The sequence below is a fragment of the Anolis sagrei genome, chromosome 5 (genome assembly GCF_037176765.1).
Source record: "Anolis sagrei isolate rAnoSag1 chromosome 5, rAnoSag1.mat, whole genome shotgun sequence".
NCBI classification, from domain to species: Eukaryota; Metazoa; Chordata; class Lepidosauria; order Squamata; family Dactyloidae; genus Anolis; species Anolis sagrei.
Window position 1 is genome coordinate 186095127 of NC_090025.1, and position 23013 is coordinate 186118139.

The following is a 23013-nucleotide window of genomic DNA, read 5'->3' on the forward strand; positions in this document are numbered from 1 at the left end:
TCCATCATTTGTGGTGGTCACTGTGTCACTGGATTAGAGAAGAGGCAGTGGGCGGGATCATGCAAATTTCACACCAGTGAAGAGAGTAAGAAACACTGGGATGTCTGTGGTGGAGGAAATACATAAAAATCTTGGAATGAAAGCATTCCTTGGGTGGTAGGCGGTATGGTGTTTGGGGAGGACATTGACAGGGGTTGGGCTACATGTTCATGGCACTCGCTATAACCTGAAATGTCATTGGAGGGAGAGCCATTGGAGGCTCCTCAGCACTGTGGGTTAAAGCTGTTGTTGTGCTGTTGTAATTTTAGAGTTTTTTTAATACAGGTAGCCAGATTTTGTTCATTTTCATGGTCTCCTCCTTTCTGCTGAAATTGTCGACATGCTTGTGTATTTCAATGGCTTCTCTGTGTGGTCTGACATGGTGGTTGTGAGAGTGGTTCAGCATTTCTGTGTTCTCAAATAAAATGCTGTGTCCAGGTTGGCTCATCAGGTGCTCTGCTATGGCTGATTTCAACAACAGAGAGGAAACAAACAAGGACATCTAATCACCTCTCAACAAAAGTTTGCTCCAGGTACTGTCAGGCCATTATATGCTAATCAAGGTGGTTCGTTGAAACATTCACACCTAACTCCAGCAGACAAGAGTCATTTGTCCCACCCTGGTCATTACACAGATATATAAACCCCTTTTCCTAGTTCCAACAGACTTCACTACCTCTGAGGATGCTTGCCATAGATGTAGGCGAAACGTCAGGAGGGAATGCCTCTAGACCATGGCCATATAGCCCGAAAAAACCTACAACAACCCAGCATCAACATGGTCTGCACAGACACATTTTAATGCGGGAGAAGACTTCATTAAGGCGAATGAGCCCCCTGCATCATGTAGACATCACAGAGTCTGTTCATCCCCAAACCAATCCATTTGGCCTGTATAGATGGATTTGAGTTAGTGGCACAGAAGAGCAACCTGCTTGTCCCTTTCTTTCTTCCTTCCTTTCGTTGGCATGAAGGAGTCCTTTCTTTTACCTGCCTGACAGTTTGGCAGACAAACCTGGGTTTCCTTGCACGATGAAAGAAGGATGAAAGCTTCTCTCTTTTATTTTGCCCATGCTTGCATAACTTTATATAGCTGGCAACACAGTTGTTTTCAGGTCATGAGAATTTGATGAAAGCTGTAAGTTTCCCTCATTAGACAAGTTAAAACACATTTTTCAAAGTTATAGAAGGCAAATTAAAGATAATTATAAAAAAATTCATCTAATTGAGAGGCTTCCTGGAAGCCATCCATGGACCACATCTCTCCAGGAGTTACTTGCATTTTTTAACAAAGCTAAACAACCTCCAATGTTGTAACCTCTCCTAATAGGATACTTGCTTTAGCTCAGTGTTTCTCAGCCTTCCTAATGCCGCAACCCCTTAACAGAGTTCCTCATGTTGTGGTGACCCCCAACCATAAAATTGTTTTCATTGCTACTTCATAACCGTAATTTTGCTACTGTTATGATTGTAATGTAAATATCTGATATGCAGGATGTTTTTTCATTCACTGGACCAAATTTGGCACAAGTACCCAATACGCCCACATTTGATTACTGGTGGGGTTGGGGGGGGGGGGTGTTATTGATTTTCCCATTTGGAAGTTGTAGTTGCTGGTATTTATAGTTCATCTATGATCAAAGAGCACTCTGAACTTCACCAACAATGGAACTGAACCAAGCTTGGCACACAGAACTCCCATGACCAGCAGAAAGTACTGGAAGGGCTTGGTGGGCATTGACCTTAAGTTTTGGAGTTGTAGTTCGCCTACATCCAGAGAGCACTGTGGACTCAAACAATGATGGATCTGGAACAAACCTGGCATGAATACTCAGTATGCCCAAATGTGAACACTGGTGGAGTTTGGGGGAAATAGACCTTACCATTTGGGAGTCACAGTTGCTTGGATTTATAGTTCACCTACAATCGAGCATTCTGAACCCCACCAATGATAGAATTGGGTCAAACTTCCCACACAGAACCCCCATGCCTTGAAGAGACTTGCTGGCATGAGCCTCCCTCCAGCCTCATATGCTCTTCCTCACCCGCACATGTGCTCCATGCTCCATGTCTGTTTCCAAAAAGGAAGAGAAGGACAGGCAGAGAGATCTTCAGCCTTCTCTGCCAAAGGGGTTCCTAATACCATCAGAAATATATGCTTTCTGATGGTCTTTGGCGACCCCTCTGAAACCCCCTTATGACCCCCTAGAGGTCCCAACCCCCAGGTTGAGAAACACTGCTCTAGCTTATAGGTGGTCATCATTTTTTTCCTTGAACCACATGAGCACTCCCAATCTGTTGTTGTTGTTGTTGTCGTTGTTGTTGTTATTCTGACACAAAAACACAGTATGACACAGCATACAAGATATATATGCTGGATTTCGTATCACAAAAATCACAAGTTGAACACCTCCCAAGTGTCTAGGATTGTGTGATGTATTTTCGAATGATGCGTGCAGATCCAAGTAAGGTGGCCTTTTGCAGTTGACAGATCGTGATTTTGTCAATATGTATTGTTTCCAAATGCTGGCTAAGATCTTTTGGCACAGGACCCAGTGTGCCAATGGCCACTGGGACCACCAGTACTGGTTTATGCCAGAGCCTTGTTGTTGTTGTTGTTGTTGTTGTTGTTGTTGTTGTTGTTGTTATATCTGATTCCTGGAACTGGAAGTGATCTGGTAAGTCTATATAAGAGAGGAAAAGCAGCATATAGATACTTGCAAATATAACATTTTTGTGCTTTGGTACATAACAGGGAGTGAGAGTAGCTAAAATGCCACATTTTTATTGTTATTTTAGTATTTTAAAAAAGTTGTTTTTAGCTGAATTATACTGGAGGCATTGTACACACAGTCTCTCAGTACTTCATAGGGTTGTTATGAGGAGAGCCATAAGCACTGCCATGAATGCAAGATGCAAGTGTAACCAATTAATAATTAATAAAGTAATGTATGCAAAATATGCGCTCTGCCTTTCAGCTACAACCCTTCCACCAAATCTTCGCTCTCTTGTAAAATGGAAAGCATTTGTGTTAGTTCTGCAAACCAAACATATCATACAGATTTTGGAAACACTTTTGTTTGCACCTGCACCTTCAAAGACACCTTTTCTGGGGACAGGCGAGAACAACCCAAAGCCAGAGATCTGCCTGAGGTCTGCCTCACTCCAATAATCCACAGCATGACCCCAGATTTCCCTTGAAACGCATCGCCAGAGCGGTCCTTCATTATGTAACTGTCAGTGACAGCATCAGACCAAAGAGAAACTGACAGATGGAGGCTGGAGAAATCTTTCTGGCTCAGACTTGCTGCTGACAGTAGTACTGCAATATCTACAGAGAGGACGGCTGCTTGCTATTTTATTCTTATTGTCACGGGCCTTCAAGTTGTTTCCAACTTACGGCAACCCTAAATCAAATCTGTCACAGACTTTTCTGGGGCTGAGAGACTGTGATTCATCTAAGGCAACGTTTCTCAACCTGGAGGTCAGGACCTCTGGGGGGGGGGGGTCATGAGGGGTTTCAGAGGGGTTGCCAAAGACCATCTGAAAACATATTTCTGATGGTCTTAGGAACTGCTTTGGCAGAGAAGGTGAAGATCTCTCCACCTGTCCTTCTCTTCCTTTTTGGAAACAGACGATGAATCCTCCTACCAAAAGCCCTCCTCTGCTGTGATTGGCTAGCCTCTAAGCCAAAAGGAGGGCTGTTTCTGAGACTCTAAGCAGGAAGGGGAGAGCAAATGTGGTCAGTGCATGGCAGCGTGGTGCGCATATCCGGCAAGGAAGAGTGCAGGAGCCTGAAGGGAGGCTTATGCCAGTGAGTCCCTTCAAGGCAGGGGTTTCTCTGTGGGGTGTTCTTTCATTGCTGGGGTTCTGGATGTAAACATGGGCACAGACAACAAAACAAACACCACAGGACTGTTAACTCATCCCTATGCTATCTCTCACATATATTTATTTATTTATCGTGTCATCAGCAACCAGACATTTGTATTACATTTTTACCAAAAACAAACAAACAAACAGACAGACAAAACACAGAATTTGCAAGCTTGGTAGTTGATTAAATGTTCGTTGACCAGTATCTGGCCACTTGGAGTGCCTCTGGTGTTGCCACAAGAAGGTCCTCCATTGTGCATGTGGCAGGGCTCAGGGTGCATTGCAGCAGGTGGTCAGTGGTTTGCTCTTCTCCACACTCGCATGTCATGGATTCTACTTTGTAGCCCCATTTCTGAAGGTTGGCTCTGCATCTCGTGGTGCCAGAGCGCAGTCTGTTCAGCGCCTTCCAAGTCGCCTAGTTTTCTGTGTGCCCAGGGGGGAGTCTCTCATGGTATCTGCCATTGATTGAGATTCTGGGTTTGAGCCTGCCACTTTTGGACTCTTGCTTGCTGGGGTGTTCCAGCGAGTGTCTCTGTAGATCTTAGAAAACTATTTCTTGATTTAAGTCGTTGACGTGCTGGCTGATACCCAAAGAAGGGATGATCTGGAGATGTCACTGCCTTGGTCCTTTCACTATTGGCTGCTACTTCCCGGCGGATGTCAGGTGGTGCGATACTGGCTAGACAGTGTAATTTCTCCAGTGGGGTAGGGCGCAGACACCCCGTGATAATGCGGCATGTCTCATTAAGAACCACATCCACTGTTTTAGCATGGTGAGATGTGTTCCACACCGGGCATGCATAGTCAGCAGCAGAGTAGCATAGTGCAAGGGCAGATATGTGACATGTGAAGTGAAAACATCTCACATATATATCTATATAAATAAAAATGTAATGTTTGTTTGTGGGATTAACATAACTCAAAAACCACTGGATGAATTTACACCAAATTTGGACACGATATATCTATCATGCCAATGAGTGGCCATCACTCATAAAAACACTGAAAAACATAGCCGGAGAGACTTAAAAAGCTAAAAAAACAAAAACTACATTACAACGCATGCACAAAACTATCTATCTATCTATATATACACACGCAAACACATATATACACAAATATATACACACACAAAGCACATATACACAGACTGGGCCACAGCAACGCATGGCAGGGGACGGCTAGTGTGTGTGTGTATGTATATGTATATGTATATATATATAGAATCATAGAATCATAGAGTTGGAAGAGACCTCATGGGCCAACCCCCTGCCAAGAAGCAGGAATATTGCATTCCAAACACCCCTGACAGATGGCCATCCAGCCTCTGTTTAAAAGCCTCCAAAGAAGGAGCCTCCACCACACTCCGGGGCAGAGAGTTCCACTGCTGAACAGCTCTCACAGTCAGGAAGTTCTTCCTCATGTTCAGATGGAATCTCCTATCTTGTAGCTTGACTATATATATATATATATATATATATATATATATATATATATAATCAAGCAAGAGATTCCACATGAATATTTGAAAGAACCTCCAGATGGTAAGAGCTGTTTGATGGTAGAATACCCTGCCTCAGTGTAGCAGGGCTTCCTTCTCTGGAGGTTTTTATAAACCGATGCTGGATGGCCATCTGTCAAGAATGCTTTCATTTCTGTACTCCTGTATTGCATGAAGTTGGACTGGATGGGACCTTGTGGTCTCCTGATTCTATGATCCTCAGTATACGCTGTTCTCTTTATGCAACTCATCATCGTCATAGGCTATCTCAGGACAGATTTTGATTGCCTTCCAAGTGTAGGGACTTGGCGGTTGGTCCGTAGGTGACCGTAGAGATATATTCTGGATCTGCACGTTCTTTTGCAGAGGGGACATCAGGTACCAGATGGAAGGCGGTGCCAACAAGGCTTGCCGTGCCTTCCTGTGGGCACGTTTCTCTCTTTCACCCTCAATTCATGCTCTTTGAATGCCACAGCACTATTGGGAACAGCTGACCTCCAGTTGGAATGCTCAAGGACTTCCCAGTTCTTGGTGTCTATGCCACAATTTTTATGGTTAGCTTTAAGCCCATCTTTAAATCTCTTTTGCTGTCCACTAACATTTTTTTCTGCTCTTGAGTTGAGAGTATATTAACTGCTACAGATAACCCAGAATAATGATTTCCATGTAAAGTTTTGAGTGTGTTTGAACAACATTTAAGTGCTGTGGATTTAGCCTTGAATACATTGTAATCAGTCTTTACGGATTGTAACTGTTTGCTGTTCAATACCATTAATATTTAATTATATTGTAATGTTTGCATATTTTTAGATTTTAAATTGTATTTCATTTGGTTTTACTGTAAGCTGCTTTGAGTCTCTTTTGTAGAGAAAGAAAGCGGGGCATAAATCAGTGCTTCCCAACCTTTTTTTGTCCAGGGATCACTTTGACCAGGGACCACTCTCCAACATTAGTACCCAATTAGATTGGGTTTGGTTATTTGGGGTGCTGAGTCAGAAAATTGAATTGGATAAACCACATCAGCTCTATTTTCTGATACAGAACATATGCCATCCAGTAATCGCCATCTGTTCTCTCACAGAAAAGCATATTTAATAAGCTTCGGCACAACAAGAGGGTTTTGTGAGACCAGTCGCTCTTGTTGCAACGGTGTAGTAACGGTGAGGCCGTAGACCATATTTTAGTTCTTGTGAACCACTGGTGGTTCACGGACCACAGGTTGGGAGCCACTGGTATATAATAATAATAATAATAATAATAATAATAATAATAATAATACTTTATTTGTACCCCGCACCAAGGGACTCGGTGTGGCTTACATGAGGCCAAGCCCACAGTACATCAATAAACAAAAACAATAACCAAACAATAAATACAATACAATTAATATAAATCATATAACAAAAATAAACAATCAACAATCAACAGTAACACACAAGCATAATAATAATAAATATAATACTACTACTAATAGAATCATAGAATCAAAGAGTTGGAAGAGACCTCATGGGCCATCCAGTCCAACCCCCTGCCAAGAAGCAGGAATATTGCATTCAGATCACCCCTGACAAATGGCCATCCAGCCTCTGTTTAAAAGCTTCCAAAGAAGGAGCCTCCACCACACTCTGGGGCAGAGAGTTCCACTGCTGAACGGCTCTCACAGTCAGGAAGTTCTTCCTCCTGTTCAGATGGAATCTCCTCTCTTGTAGTTTGAAGCCATTGTTCCACGTCCTAGTCTCCATGGAAGCAGAAAACAAGCTTGCTCCCTCCTCCCTGTGGCTTCCTCTCACATATTTATACATGGCTATCATATCCCCTCTCAGCCTTCTCTTCTTCAGGCTAAACATGCCCAGCTCCTTTAGCCGCTCCTCATAGGGCTTGTTCTCCAGACCCTTGATCATTTTAGTCGCCCTCCTCTGGACACATTCCATATCTCTCTTGAATTGTGGTGCCCAGAATTGGACACAATATTCCAGGTGTGGCCTAACCAAAGCAGAATAGAGGGGTAGCATGTCTTCCCTAGATCTAGACACTATGCTCCTATTGATGCAGGCCAAAATCCCATTGGCTACTACTAGTAGTAATAATAATGCCACACATGCTAAACCAAATAACATTATTTAGACACACTATGTCTGCACAATCCACATTACTAAAAATTTGGTGGACTTGTTGCATTTGAAAAAGGCACGCTTCCAAGGATAATGAGGAATATGAGTAGGAAGAGATGTGACTGGCAGAAGGGCAATATAGCTTTAGGAATGATTCTTTCCTGGTTCAACCAGAGATCCCTGATCTTCTATGTCCTGACCAGTCATGACCTTGATTAAATTTCAAAATTAAATGAGTTCAGGAGTGTTCACCGTGTTAAGGTGATATCTCTGTGGCATTCACAGCTGAACTCCAATAAGTGTTGGTTATGTAATGGCATATATTAGCAATACACTTTGGTGGAGTAAGGAACAGCATGTACCTCATCCTGAAAATAGAGAAAATACTGCATCCTAACAAAATTTAATTAATGGAATTGGCTTGGTTTGCATACTTTGGAATTTTCACAAAGCTGAGATTTCTTTTTCTGTTGGCATCTTCACTCAGGCGATTGTTTGGGATGACCTTATTAGTTCCCTGCAGAGAAAGCATGGGTAGCATTATTTAACATTTCATCACATAATGTCTTTTAGAGCCCTGGCAAATTTCTACTGGGAAATTTTGCAATTCTGCTATTTTTTTAAAAAACCCACACCCCTACAAAGGAAAAAATGGTGGTGGACTTTCTGTATTATTGTTGTTGTCGTTTCTGACTCTTCAAGACCTCATGGACCAGCTTTCTGCATATGACAATGATATACTTCTGTGGATAATGAGTAAAGTGTCCAGAAACAAAGGAAGTTGTCTTAAACAAAGTCAGACCACTAGTATTCTTCTTGCTCAGTATAATAAACTTTGGCCCTTCTTGGATAGGGGCTTGGCAGTATCACATGTGATAGAGATGTTTAGGAGGGGAAAGTGCATCTTAGAATTGAAGAAATACCATAGTATTCCACCTATATGGTGCACCTGTCAGATCTCGTCTTGTGTAGAGATAGATGAAAACATACAAAAGGTAGGGGAAATTAGAGATTGCCAGATTCACCTGCCAAGCCTAGCAGCTAGCCAATTTATGTTGTGTTCTGACATGAAGAGTGGAGCAAACAAGATCCAGGGGTTCCCTGGTGGCACAGTGGTTGAACCGCTGAGCTGCTGAACTTGCTGACCAAAAGGTTGGTGGTTCAAATCTGGGGAGTGGACTGAGTTCCAACTTCTGCCAACCTAGCAGTTCGAAAACATGCAAATGTGATTAAATCAATAGGTACCGCTTCTGTGAGAAGGTAATGGCGCTTCAGTCATTCTGGCCACATGACTTTGGAAGTGTCCATGGACAATGCTGGCTCTTTGGCTTAGAAATGGAGATGTGCACCATTCCTCAAAATTGGATGCAACTGAACTTAACGTCAGGGGAAACCTTTATTTTTACCTTATAGAAGATCCCGTGAAATTTGCTTCAAATTCATAAGATTGTCATTAGGGAAAGTGAGTCTGTGTAGGACCATTTGTCTTAGAATTGTCCAGTCAACAGCAGATAAAATGCAGAATAATCAATAAGTGACCAATTACGCAATTGATCAATTTGAGTGAGATGGCTAAAAGCAGTGACAAAGTCTGAAGATTAAGAGAGATTGACTGAGTAATTATGTGAACAGATACATTAATCGGTAAAAAATCAGATTGATACTCTGATCGTTTATTTAACACTGACAATTGGAGTCAGATTCCTGGCACTGCAAGTGTATGTGTACCGATGAAGAGAAATTGCACCAGCAGAGAGATGTGGTCAATAAATGGAAAGTAGGTTCAGAGAGAGCCAGAGTGGTCTGGTGGGTCAAATGTTGAACTAAGACACTGGTGACCAGGGGTTGAATCACCGCTCGGCTATTGAAACCCATTGGGTGACCTTGGACAAGTCTTACTCTCTCTCAGTTTCAGACGAAGGCAAAACCAAGACCGCCTCTCAATATATCCTCCCAAGAAAATTCCATAAGTTGGAAATGACTTGAAGGCACACAAGAAAAACACAACAGTTCTGGCTTTTGACAATTGCTACTTCTACATAAACCCTGTTTGTTTATCTTAAGCAGTACAGCCCTATTTTGGTATATTTAGGTTTACCTATCTTAGGGATCCAGTGGCCTTCCAAGATATGGTTCAGGTCTAGTTCCCATCTAGCATTATGATAGTTTGTAATAGTTCAACATCTGTAAGTCTGAAGGTTCACCACTTCTGCATAAAGCTTGGGAAAATTCATTTTATGGACTCCAGGTCCTTTCTTGAGCTGGAGGGTGGTGTATTATATTTTGGGGGCTTTAAGAGCAAGAATAACTACCTGTAGATTCAAGATGAAGTAAACTGATTGATATTATCACACTAGAGTTGAAAGTGTAGGCCAAGAGTATGCATCCTATCTGAAATCCTGGGGCTGCCTAGGGGGCGAGCGTAGGCCCCTTCTACACTGCCATACAATTCAGATTATCAAAGCAAATAATCCACATTATCTGCTTTGAATTATTTTGGTCCCTTCTACACTGCCATATAAAACCCATATTATCTGCTTTGAACTGGGTCATATGGCAGCACAAACTCATATAATCCAGTTCAAAGCAGATAATGTGGATTATCTGTTTAGATAATTTGGATTATATGGTAATGTAGTTGGAGCCTAAACCCTATATCTTAGAATTTCAACACGGAAAATCCCACGATATCTACTTTGAGGTGGAATATATGGCAGTGTGGACTCAGGGCCCTTCCACACAGCCCTATATCCCAGAATATTAAGGCAGAAAATCCCACATTATCTGAGTGTGGACTCAGATAACCCAGTTCAAAGCAGATATTGTGGGATATTCTGCCGTGATATTCTGAGATATAGGGCTGTGTGGAAGGGTTCTCAGATAACCCAGTTCAAAGCAGATATTGTGGGATTTTCTGCCTGTATATTCTGGGATATAGGGCTGTGTGGAAGAGTCCTCAGATAACCCAGTTCAAAGCAGATATTGTTGGATTTTCTGCCTTGATATTCTGGATTTTATGGAAGGGGCCTTTGTCTACACTGCCAGATAATCCAGTTCAAAGCAGATAATCTGGATTTTATATGGCAGTGTAGAAGGGCCCCATGATGAATACAGATCAGGGCAAGGTAATTCATGGTAAGGGATTTCACTGTTGTAGTCTAGCAGATCCATGTGAATTACAGTCAGGACCTTGGATAGTTCCCAGTGTTTTTTAGCTGAGCCATGCAACTATTTATTCATTCAAGCATGTCAGTAAGGCCTCTGTTTCAAGGGCTCAGTCCCATCCTATCTCAGAAGAACTGCCCTTAAAGAGGCCCTGGAGATCTTCATGCAACTATGTGACTTTAGAGTTGAAGAGGCCACAGTGTTGGTGGTGATCCTCTGAGAGAGAGACAAGAACACAATTACGGAACATCAGCTAGCTTTCCTTACCTCCAAATCTTGGACTTCCTATGTATGAGCAGTCCCAATGCAAGGGCTGATTTTATATATCAATAAGAAACATCGAAGACACTTTTTTCTGCTTAACCAAAAGACTGATAGACCCCACCAAAATTTGGAGGGATAGGAAGATAGTTCACAGAATGTGAATAGATTGTATGGGCTAGGATTTGGTGTGCCAAAGATGATTTGTGTATGGCTGTAATAGGGGAGTTCAACAGATTTGGGGAGTTCTGGGGAAAGACTAGAGGGAGGAATTCATGCAAGGCCCCCACTTGTAATAGAGACAAAAGACAAAGGAGAACTCTCTGATGGGAAAGACTACAAAGCATGTAGTCTGTCACTCAGCTGGCAGACTACATGCTTTATATGCAAAAGGTTTCATGTGCAATTCCTAAAATCTCCAGTTGCAAGGATGAGGTGGCAAGTGTTCAGTGAAAGCCAGCCACCAATCTTTGACTGTGGCTTTTTTGCATTTTCTAGAAATGAGAAGTGATGAAAAAAACATATTTTCTGGAAAAAAAAACTTCCCTCTTGATACACTAAAGCAGAACCCTGCAGTTTGCTTGAGGGCAAAATGGCAACTCCTGAGGATTTCCAGGAGCAGCAAATCTCCATATTTGGCTGGAATTGTTTGTTTGTTTTACTAGAAATGATCCGAGGACTTTGTGACCACTGTCTGTGTCAGAAACTGATTAGAATTGTTACAGAATTTGTCGGTAGTTTGTAAAACTATCTGTGCACAGCATTTGTTGGAGATTTTAATCCATAGGGTCTTCGTAAACTTGGAGATCTCAAGTTTACAAGATCTCCATATGGTCTCCATGAATTGAAGTCAACTTGATGGCAAAAATGGTTCATGTAAACCATTTCCAGCTACTATGATGTGTGTAGATAAGCTAAGAGTCAAAGGGAAAATCTTAAGGAGTTTATTTTATTTATTTATTGTGTCAGAATCGAACTGAAGGTGCAGTTATAATGTATAGAAAAACCACAAAGTTAAAAAAACTGGGCATTATGCTAAATTTCCTTTGACTAGAAGCTGGCACCTTGGAGTGCCTCCGGTGTCGCTGTAAGAAGGTCCTCCATTGTCCATGTGAGAAGGTCCTCCATTGTCCATGCTCAGACTGCATTGTAGTAGGTGGTCTGTAGTTTGTACTTCCCCACACTCACCTGTTGTGGACTCCACTTTGTAGCCCCATTTCTTAGGGTTGACTCTGCATCTCGTGGTGTCAGAGCACATTCTGTTCAGCACCTTCCAAGTCGCCCAGTCTTCTGTGTGTCCAGGGGGAAGTCTCTCATCCAGTCTCAGCCACTGATTGAGGTTCCGGGTTTTAGCCTGCCACTTTTGGACTCTCACTTGCTGATGTGTTCCTGTTAGTATCTCTGTAGATCTTAGGAAGCTATTTCTTGATTTAAGCCATTGGTTTGCTGGCTGATATCCAAACAGAGGATGGGCTGGAGATGTCAATGCCTTGGTCCTTTCATTGCTGGCTGTTACTTCCCAACAGATGTCAGGTGGTGCAATACTATCTAAACAGTATAATTTCTCCAATGGTGTAGGGCAGGGGTCCTCAAACTAAGGCCTGAGGGCCAGATGCAGCCCTCCAAGGTCATTTACCCAGCCCTCGCTCAGGGTCAATCTAAGTCTGAAATGACTTAAAACCACATGACAACAACAACAATCCTATCTCATCAGCCAAAAGCAGGCCCACACTTCCCATTGAAATACTATTATGTTTATATTTGTTAAAATTGTTCTTCATTTTAATTATTGTATTGTTTTTAAAGTGCTATTTGCACTACAAATAAGATATGTGCAGTGTGCATAGGAATCCATTCTTTTTTTTTTTCAAATTATAATCCTGTCCTCCAACAGTTTGAGGGACTGTGACCTGGCCCTCTGTATAAAAAGTTTGAGGACCCCTGGTGTAGGGTTTAGATATCCTATGATAATGCGGTATATCTAATTAAGAGCCACATCTACTGCTTTAACATGGTGAGATGTGTCCCACACTGGGCATGCGTACTCAGCAGCAGAGTAGCAAAGTGCAAGAGGAGATGTCTTCACTGTGTCTGGTTGTGATCCCCAGGTTGTGCCAGTCAGCTTTCATACTATGTTATTTCTACCCACTTTTTGCTTGATATTCAAGCAGTGCTTCTTGTAAGAGGGTTAGGAGGTGATAGCATTGTCCCTGTGAATGAAAGAGCCTGAGGGTGCATCTACACTGTAAAATTAATGCAGTTTGGCATCAATTTAACCACCAAGGCTCAGTGTTGTGAAATCATGAGATCTATCATTTTAAGACACGACTCACCTTCACCGCCAAAAAGCACTAGCGCTTTACCAAATTACAAATCCCAGAATTCCATAGCAATCAGCCATGGCATTAAAGTGGTGTCAAACTGCATTAATCCTCAGTGTCGATGCAGCCTTGATGAAGCTGGTATCAATGTGCTACAATTACAGTTTGATACTTGGTTGGAGAAACAATATGTTTCAACATTCCTGTTCCCACTTACCTAGAGTAAACTGCATTAACTTTCTAAACTGATCCTTATAGAACTGAGCAATATAAAACCTTATTGTATAAAGCTCAGCAACACTATGAAGTGCAATTTTGCACTGATCTCATTCTTTCCTGGAATCGAATAAGTGAAAATCACATTTTTTGTACTGCTATGTTACCTACTACAGTGTTTTTCCCTTCTCCAAATGCTTTAAATCAAATCAGATTTCATCAAATATTGAAGCTGACCACCACCAGAGCAGGAGGAAGCCTAGAAGCATGAACAGAAAGGAAAGGAAGACGATCCCTCCTGGACAAATTTCCGGCGTGATGAAATAAACCCAGTAGCTCCAGGAGGGTGAGGAATGATGACAAAAAAAAGGCATGGAGGGAGCTTCAGGGCAGAAGGATGAAGGAAAGAGATGATATAGCAAGACTAGCAGCAGATGGCAGGAAATGGAAAAGTTCAGTGGGCACTGAGCTTCTCAGCAAGGCGGCTTAGAATCACTACCTTCTTTCTATTATAGTCCCATTTTAGACCAGAACACTTTAAACCATTTCAAATGAATGCAAATAACCCCTTGTAACAAGGCATTTTTAAAAAGCATCTGTTGTGTATCCAAATGGACACTTTGTCTTGGCTTTCAGACATCCAGCAGAGCCACACGGACACATTAAATTCAATTAAGCAATGAACTGTATGTATTGTCAAATGCGTTCATGGCTGGAATCACTGGTTTGTTGTGAGTTTTTCGGGCTGTATGGCCATGTTCTAGAAGCATTCTCTCCTGACGTTTCACCTGCATCTATGGCAGGCATCCTCAGAGATTGTGAGGTCTGTTGGAAGTAGGAAAATGGGTTTATATATCTGTGGAAAGACCAGGGTGGGACAAAGAACTCTTGTCTGCTGGAGCTAGGTGTGAATGAAGCTAGGTATGTATTGTCGAAGGTTTCCATGGCTGGTATCACTGGGTTGTTGTGAGTTTTTCGGGTTGTATGGCCATGTTCCGGAACCATTCTCTCCTGACGTTTCACCTGCATCTATGGCAGGCATCCTCAGAGATTGTCGGGTCTGTTGGAAACTGGGGTTTCTATATCTGTGGAATTGTCCAGGGTGGGAGAAAGAACTATTGTCTGTTTGAGATAGGTGTGATTGTTACAATTGGCCACCTTGATATAATGGCAGAGGGCTGGACTGGATGGCCCACGAGGTCTCTTCCAACTCAATGATTCTATGATTCATGAAGAAGAATATGAGGAAGAACTTCCTGACTGTGAGAGCTGTTCAGCAGTGGACCTCTCTGCTCCAGAGTGTGGTGGAGGCTCTTTCTTTGGAAGCTTTTAAACAGAGGCTGGATGGTCATCTGTCAGGGGTGATTTGAATGCAATGTTCCTGTTTCTTGGCAGTGGGTTGGACTGGATGGCCCATGAGGTCTCTTCCAATGCTTTGATTCTATGATTCTATGATTCCATATCACAAATAATATGCTGTGTCCAGGTTGGTTCATCAGGTGCTCCTTTCTGTTGAAATTGTCCACTTGCTTGTGGATTTCAATGGCTTCTCTGTGTAGTCTGACATGGTGATTGTGAGAGTGGTCCAGCATTTCTGTGTTCTCAAATAATAGGCTGTGTCCAGGTTGGTTCATCGGGTGCTCTGCTATGGCTGACCTCTCTGGCTGAATTAGTCTGCAGTGCCTTTCATGTTCTGTGATTCATGTTTGGGCAACTCTGCATTTGGTGGCCCCTATGTTAGCCATAGCAGAGCACCTATTCTGCCCTTCTCACCCCGCAGGGGACTCAGGGCGGATTACAATGTACACATATATGGCAAACATTCAACGCCAATTTGGCATACAACGTATACAGACATACACAGAGGCTATTTAACTTTTTTCTGGATGCCAGGGGAGCTGTCGCTTTCATTGTCCATCTGCGACACTGATGAAGTACTTCCGCATTCCCCGCTGGAATGCTTTGCTGGAGTCTTTTTTATGGCCTCATAAATTAGTTGATTTAGCCTCCCCACACAAGGTGGTACCTAATTTTCCTACTTGACAGATGCAACTGTCTTTTGGGTTGCAAAGGTCGACAACAGGCTACACAATTGGTTGGAAGCCCACTCCAACCCGGGCTGGCTTCGAACTCATGACCTTTTGGTCAGAGTGATCTTAATGCAGTTGACACTCAGCCAGCTGTGCCACAATCCCCTAATCAAAGTGGCCAGTTGAAACATTCACACATACCTTGACCAGACAAGAGTTCTTTCTCCCACCCAAGACATCCCACAGATATATAAACCCCATTTCCTAGTTTCCAGCAAACCACACAACCTCTGAGAATGCCTGCCATAGATGCGGGTGAAATGTCAGGAGAGAACGCTTCTGGAACATGGCCATACAGCACCGAAAAATCACAACAATCTAATGAACTGTATGTTTCCCACTCCTGTTTAAAGACCATCAAGATGAACCAAAAGCTAACAATAAAAATAATGCCTATATGTACATAGTACATAAATGTACTATGTTAGGTAAACCTATTTTTCTAAGCTTTGATAAGAGCTCAGAGTCTACAAGCGGTTACTAGGATCCAATGCATTTAGATATATTGACACAACTCTATACAAGACAATGGGCATCAAGCAACCATTTGTTTAAAAATGACCTGCCCTTGAATGCGGGAGATGATTGATGAGGTTCTACCAATACATAGCTTTAGACGTTTTGTACAGTTGGCGTACACAATTCTTGTTACTATTGATAAATAAGAAGAACAGTATTTACTCAACTGTTCAGCCGCAAACGCTCTCAGAGTGGCTAATATAAGATTAAAAAAAATCATAAACCCTTGCTTAAAAGAAAACCAGCAAAAGTATGGACAGACCTCTACATATGTGAATTTAACTTTTGAGGGTTATATTATTCATGGATTTAATTAATATAGTACCCCTAAGAAACTCAAATAAATAAATGAATATTTTTTATTTATTTGGTAACGATATTTCTACCCCACCTTTCTTGAACCCGAAGGTGACTCAAGGCCGCTTTACAACATAGGCAACTATTCGATGTTGTTAAAACAATGTAAAAAATACAGTAAACATTTAAAACGGAATTATAAAATATGTACATTAAAACCTTTAAAAACATATATTGTGTCCAATTCTGGGCACCACAATTCAAGAGAGATATTGAAAAGCTGGAATGTGCCCAGAGGAGGGCGACTAAAATGATCAAGAGTCTGGAGAACAAGCCCTATGAGGAGCGGCTTAAGGAGCTGGGCATGTTTAGCCTGAAGAAGAGAAGGCTGAGAGGAGATATGATAGCCATGTATAAATATGTGAGAGGAAGTCATAGGGAGGAGGGAGGAAGCTTGTTTTCTGCTTCCTTGGAGACTAGGATGCGAAACAATGGATTCAAACTACAAGAAAGGAGATTCCATCTGAACATGAGGAAGAACTTCCTGACTGTGAGAGCCGTTCAGCAGTGGAACTCTCTGCCCCGGAGTGTGGTGGAGGCTCCTTCTTTGGAAGCTTTTAAACAGAGGCTGGATGGCCATCTGTCAGGTGTGATTTAAATGCAATATTCCTGCTTCTTGTCAGGGAGTTGGACTGGATGGCTCATGAGGTCTCTTCCAACTCTTTGATTCTATGATATAAAACCACTACCTTCACTATTAGCCTCATCTTCCAAAAACCTCATCTAAGCCATTTCAGTATTCGATATCACATAGTTCCATGTTTATCTATTGCACTAGGTTCCCAAAGGCTTGGTCATGTCAGGAAGGAAGGAGCAGATCTACTATCCCTAGTGAGGGAGTTCCACAGCCAAGGGGCCACCACTGAGAAGGCCCTGTCTCTCGTTCCCACCAGTCGCGCCCCATTTGAATTGACGATGCCAGTTCTTGGCTCCATCATATGTTGGGGAACCATCACCATAAACCTCTTTCATCTCATCGAACGTCTCTTTTGGTGTGCGACCTTTCAACTTGAGGACTGCTCTGTACTCCACTGGATCCATTCTCAAACCTCACACCACTTCAGCACCTCTAAAATCAAGACCGTTATCAGTTCTGAGTTGTAAATTGGCACGTAACCTATAGATACTTATATCATTACGCGTGTGCAGTTTCAGCATCCTGTGATAAATAGAAGTGGGTCAGGAGAAACCTTTAATGAATCTCCCTTGTAGCTATTCTGATGTCCAGTTAAAATCTTAAAGATGGAGTTCAACCCTTAGCTGAACTGATGGGGTGAACTTTTAACCTTCCTTTCCCTCTTCCATGTTCTGGTGGATTTTTTTTTATTTAGTCACAGATAGGAAACAGATGGTGATGATGATCATATTTATTTATACTCTGGTTTCCTCTCTTCAACAAGACTCAAAGGTGGCCTCTTAGCAGAACCAACAAGGTCCCTCTTCTTCTTCCCTCCTGATAGAATAGCCATTGCGGGGTGACAGCTGCAGAGAGGAAAAAACAAATCAAGCAAACTTCCCTAAAGAATGACTGAGTAGCATTGCTTCCTTTTTCTCCCTCTGCTACTTTTGCCTGATGGAGCCACATCGGTCACTGATTTAATTTATTTAATGTCAGCCTGTTACAAATCTAGCTGGTGTTATGTGCAAAGAGAATTGCTTGGCTCTGCACCCAAAACTTTGGATGATATGGTTCTGGAGAACAAGCCCTATGAAGAGTGGCTTAAAGAGCTGGGCATGTTTAGCCTGAAGATAAGAAGGCTGAGAGGAGACATGATAGCCATGTATAAATATGTGAGAGGAAGCCACAGGGAGGAGGGAGCAAGCGTGTTTTCTATTTCCCTGGAGACTAGGACATGAAACAATGGCTTCAAACTACAAGAAAGGAGATTCCATCTGAACATGAGGAAGAACTTCCTGACCGTGAGAGCCGTTCAGCAGTGGAACTCTCTGCCCCAGAGTGTGGTGGAGGCTCCTTCTTTGGAGGCTTTTAAACAGAGGCCGGATGGTCATCTGTCAGGAGTGCTTTGAATGCAATATTCCTGCTTCTTGACAGGGGGTTGGACTGGATGGCCCATGAGGTCTCTTCCAACTCTATGATTCTATGATTCTAAGTAGACTAGATTGCCATCTCCTCCACTTTCAGGAAAAGGAAAATATCAATCCACAAAGTGCTTTGTCAGACAGTACAGTCGCCAGATTATATTTCCTTAGAGTCATAACCCTTGGGTTCAGTTTAATCATAGAAAACAAAACCAAGAAGGCATTACAGAAAAAAAAATCTTAAGGTATAAAAACCCAAACTGGAATAAAGCCATAATCTTATTGCTATACATAGGAATGGTCCTACTTCTAAGTCCCTTGGGTCAGGGGTGGCCTTGCGTCAGCTGAGAAAGGTTCCTTCAGGAGTTTCATCTCCATCAAGAGAAGCAATAACGTTAGAACCATTTTAATAGTCCCCCTGGACTTCTGATTGGTCAGTCTCAGTAACAAGAAGCACTGCCTGAATATCAAGCAAAAAGTGGGTGCTATAAACAATTTCATACAAAAGCTGACTGGCACAACCTGGGGATCACAACCAGACTCAGTGAAGACATCTGCCCTTGTGCTATGCTACTCTGCTGCTGAGTATGCATGCCCAGTGTGGAACACATCTCACCACACTAAAACAGTAGATGTGGCTCTTAATGAGACATGCCGCATTATCATGGGGTGTCTGCACCCTCCACCACTGGAGAAATTACACTGTTTAGCCAGTATTGCACCACCTGACATCTGCCGGGAAGTAGCAGCCAATAGTGAAAGGACCAAGGCAGTGACATCTCCAGCTCATACCTTGTTTGGGTATCAGCCAGCACATCAACGACTTAAATCAAGAAATAGTTTTCTAAGATCTACAGAGACACTCGCTGGAACACCTCAGCAAGCGAGAGTCCAAAAGTGGCAGACTCAAATCCAGAACTTCAATCAATGGCTGATACCAAATGAGAGACTCCCCCCTGGGCACATAGAAGATTGGGCGACTTGGAAGGCGCTGAACAGACTGTGCTCTGGCACCACAAGATGCTGAACAGACTGCGCTCTGGTACCACGAGATGCAGAGCCAACCTCAAGAAATGGGGCTACAAAGTGGAATCCACGACATGCGAGTGTGGAGAAGAGCAAACTACAGACCACCTGCTGCAATGTAACCTGAGCCCTGCCACATGCACAATGGAGGACCTCCTTGCGGCAACACGAGAGGCACTCCAAGTGGCCAGATACTGGTCAAAGGACATTTAATCAACAACCAAGCTTGCAAATTTTGTGTTTTGTCTGTTTGTCTGTTTTGTTCTGTTAGAAATGTAATACAGTTGTCTGGTTGCCTCTGACATGTTAAATAAATAAATATCTCCAACTCTCCCACAACTTCCACAGTAGCCCACAATTATTCAGAAGTCTTTTAATAATTATACCATAATTAGGCAATTGTGTTGCTCTCCCATTATTACTTCATCCCTCAAAAGATACAGTTTTCTTTCATCATTTTTGGTATCCAGAGATAGGCTTTAAAACAGAGGCTGGATGGCCATCTGTTAGGAGTGCTCTGGTTTTGTGTTCCTGCATGGATGTGTGGTGTAATTAAAATCATTCATAGTTCACATTTTATCAATCCACACACTGTCTTGCCAGAGAAAGAAAATAGGCCACACAGAAGATCAATAAAGAACAAGAAGTTTACTCTTTTTAATGCAGAGCAACATATATAAAATATTGTGATCAGCTGCATTGACTCATACGATGTCCTTTTTGAGAGATTCAGAATGGTTTTTAGGTGTCCATGTGGAAAATCTTCTTCCAGCAGCTCATGAAGCATGAACTCTCTCTCTCTCTCTGCAATCTCCTGCACAGCACAAGACTAAAAATGTAACTGTTGCCCAAACTCCCAGGCTCAGCTAGCTCCCCAGGTGTGGCTTCATGCTTTGCATTTTCAGTTACCACACTCACCAACTTACATGCTCCAAAAGGATAGACCTTTGACTCGCTTCCAATTCTGTGATTCTTTTGACACCATGAAGCCCAAGGGCTGAAAGATTCCCATCCCATTTCCCATATTTCTTGTGCAAAGCTGAAAAATACTTCTCATCGATGTATCCATCTCATATGCCTGTCTTTTCTGTTTTCTTCTCCTAGGAAACTGCTAAAAGAGTGCTGTGACCCTGGTCAGCTCTTTGCAATGACAAAGGAGAACTCTCCGGTGGGAAAGAACCTCTGGTATGACGGTGAATTTCTGTACTCCTTCACCATTGACAACGAAACTTTCTCACTTTTCCCAAAGGTTAGTAACAATCTTGTTTTATTTGGTTGGGTAAACATTCCTGTATTGTAGCTAATTAATATGGTAGCTGTAGCAATTTTTCTGGTTATGTTCTAAGGCACTGTGAAACTGTGCAAGATCTTGGATGATTATGGTGATGATGATGATGATGATGATGATGATGATGATAATAATAATAATAATAGTAAAGTAGTCCCTGTGGTGATCGGCACACTGGGTACAGTCTCTAAAGAACTTGGCCTGCACTTAAAAACAATCAGTGCTGAGAAAATTACCATCTGTCAGCTGCAAAATGCCACCCTCCTTGGATCTGCATGTGTTATTCTCCGATACATCACACAGTCCTAAACACTTGGGAAGTGTCCGTTGTGTGATCAAATACAAAAACCAGCTTTGTGATCTTCTTTGCTGTGTACTAATCTTGCTGTGTATCAAATAATAATAATAATAATAATAATAATAATAATAATAATAATAATAGAATGGCATGAACAAAATCATGTCAAAATGCTTCGAAAAAATGCCTTAAATTCCCTTTTGAAAGTAACATCTAGAAGCAACAATAAGGTATTATTCATTTAAAAACATCACATTTCATAATACATTAACACATTAAAATACCAAAAATACAATCATATAATTACAATGGCCAAGTCGTCACAATAAAATAGTTGTTTATCACCATCCATCCATATAGCCACGAGTTATTGACTCACTTGTCAAATGCCAGTTTCCAGAGCCAGGTTTTCACCTGTTTTCTAAAAGTCAGAAGAGAAGGGGCAGTTCTAATCTCCAGTGGGAGGGAGTTCCAGAGCCGAGGGGCCACCACCGAGAAGGCCCTGTCCCTCGTCCCCACCAGGCATGCTTGCGAGGCTGGTGGGACCGAGAGCAGGGCCCCTCCAGACAATCTTAACAATCTTGATGGTTCATAGGACAAGTAAGCTGGGTTGGAGTCGTTTAGGGATTTATAGTTTAACACCAGCACTTTGAATTGTGCTCGGAAGCTAATTGGCAGCCTCGCAAGTTGCCAATTAGCTTCCGAGCACAAATATTTAGAATATTTATACCCGTCCTTCTCGACCTCCAAGGAAGGACTCAGAATGGCTTCCAATAGGCAAACATTCAGTGCCATTATAATGTAAACACATAATAAAAACAACCATATACATAATAAAATATACATTAAAAAACCAGTTCACCAAGTTAAAAATGTCATCCAGCTCAGTCCAAACTGTGGTCAGATAAAATCTTGTCTTCCTCAGTGCAATCAGTCTATTCTGCGAATGCCTGATCCCAAAGCCGGGATTTCGGTTTCTTCTGGAAGGTCAGGAAGGAGGGGGCAGATCTAACCTCACTAGGGAGAGAGTTGAATAGATGAGGGGCCACCATGGAGAAGGCCCTGTCTCGTTCCCACCAAGTGCGACTGCGATGGTGGTGGGACTTGAGAGCAGGGCCTCCCCGGAAGATCTTAAGGTCTTTGATGCTTCGCAAAGGGAGATACATTCGGATAGATAAAGTATTAGTTATAGGATGTTGTTTAAAAAGTTAGTTTAGGATGTTTTTAAATGAAGACAAACCTGCTGATAAGATAGGTCTAATCGACAACAGAGTTTAGGACAAGACTTCCAATAAATATGTCCTTTTGTTTGCTTGTTTTTTTTTCTGAAACTCAAGGAGGAGTTGTCAATTTCCTGAGATTGCAATCGCTTCATTTTTCAGATTTTCCGAATATGAATTGTTCATCTTTCCCAACTATTACCCCTTTTAGAGAAACATCTGCACCTCCCAATCAGGCCAATGCTTCTCCTATGAAAATGCTTATTTACTATTTGTACTGAATTCTCATGTGAGTCTCATTCTTGCAGATTAATATCGTGCCTGGGAGAGCATGAGAAAATCTAATCCTTGCAAAAAATAAATAAATGATTTCAGACTTTGGGATTGTGGGTTTTGACACGTTTCCTCAGTTAATCATCACCAACAGTGTTCGTTCAAACAAAGCAAGCTAGAACAACAACAATAGTGGCTCCCTGTGAAATTGCACGTAAGAAACAAGTGGCACAAGGTTCAGTAACGGAGGCTTTGTTGATTTAAAGACAGAGCACATATTATTGTGCGGGAATCTTAAGAATGCCCTTGCTGTTGTGTGTATCGTCCTCGAATTTCAGGAGATAGTTGCCATATCTAAGGCCACCAAGGATGAGATGCCTCTATTATCTTAGAGCCCTTCGACACAGCCCTA

General features: G+C 42.2%; 1 protein-coding gene across 1 annotated transcript in view; it reads left to right on the forward strand.

Annotated features, from left to right (window-relative positions):
- Nucleotides 1–23013, forward strand: part of ST8SIA1 (ST8 alpha-N-acetyl-neuraminide alpha-2,8-sialyltransferase 1) — a 148856-nt gene that overhangs the window by 19235 nt on the left and 106608 nt on the right. The window contains exon 2 of the mRNA XM_060776535.2: nucleotides 20627–20771. Coding sequence (XP_060632518.2) covers nucleotides 20670–20771 — 102 coding nt within the window. The 5' untranslated portion in view covers nucleotides 20627–20669. The remainder of the gene's footprint in view (nucleotides 1–20626; nucleotides 20772–23013) is intronic.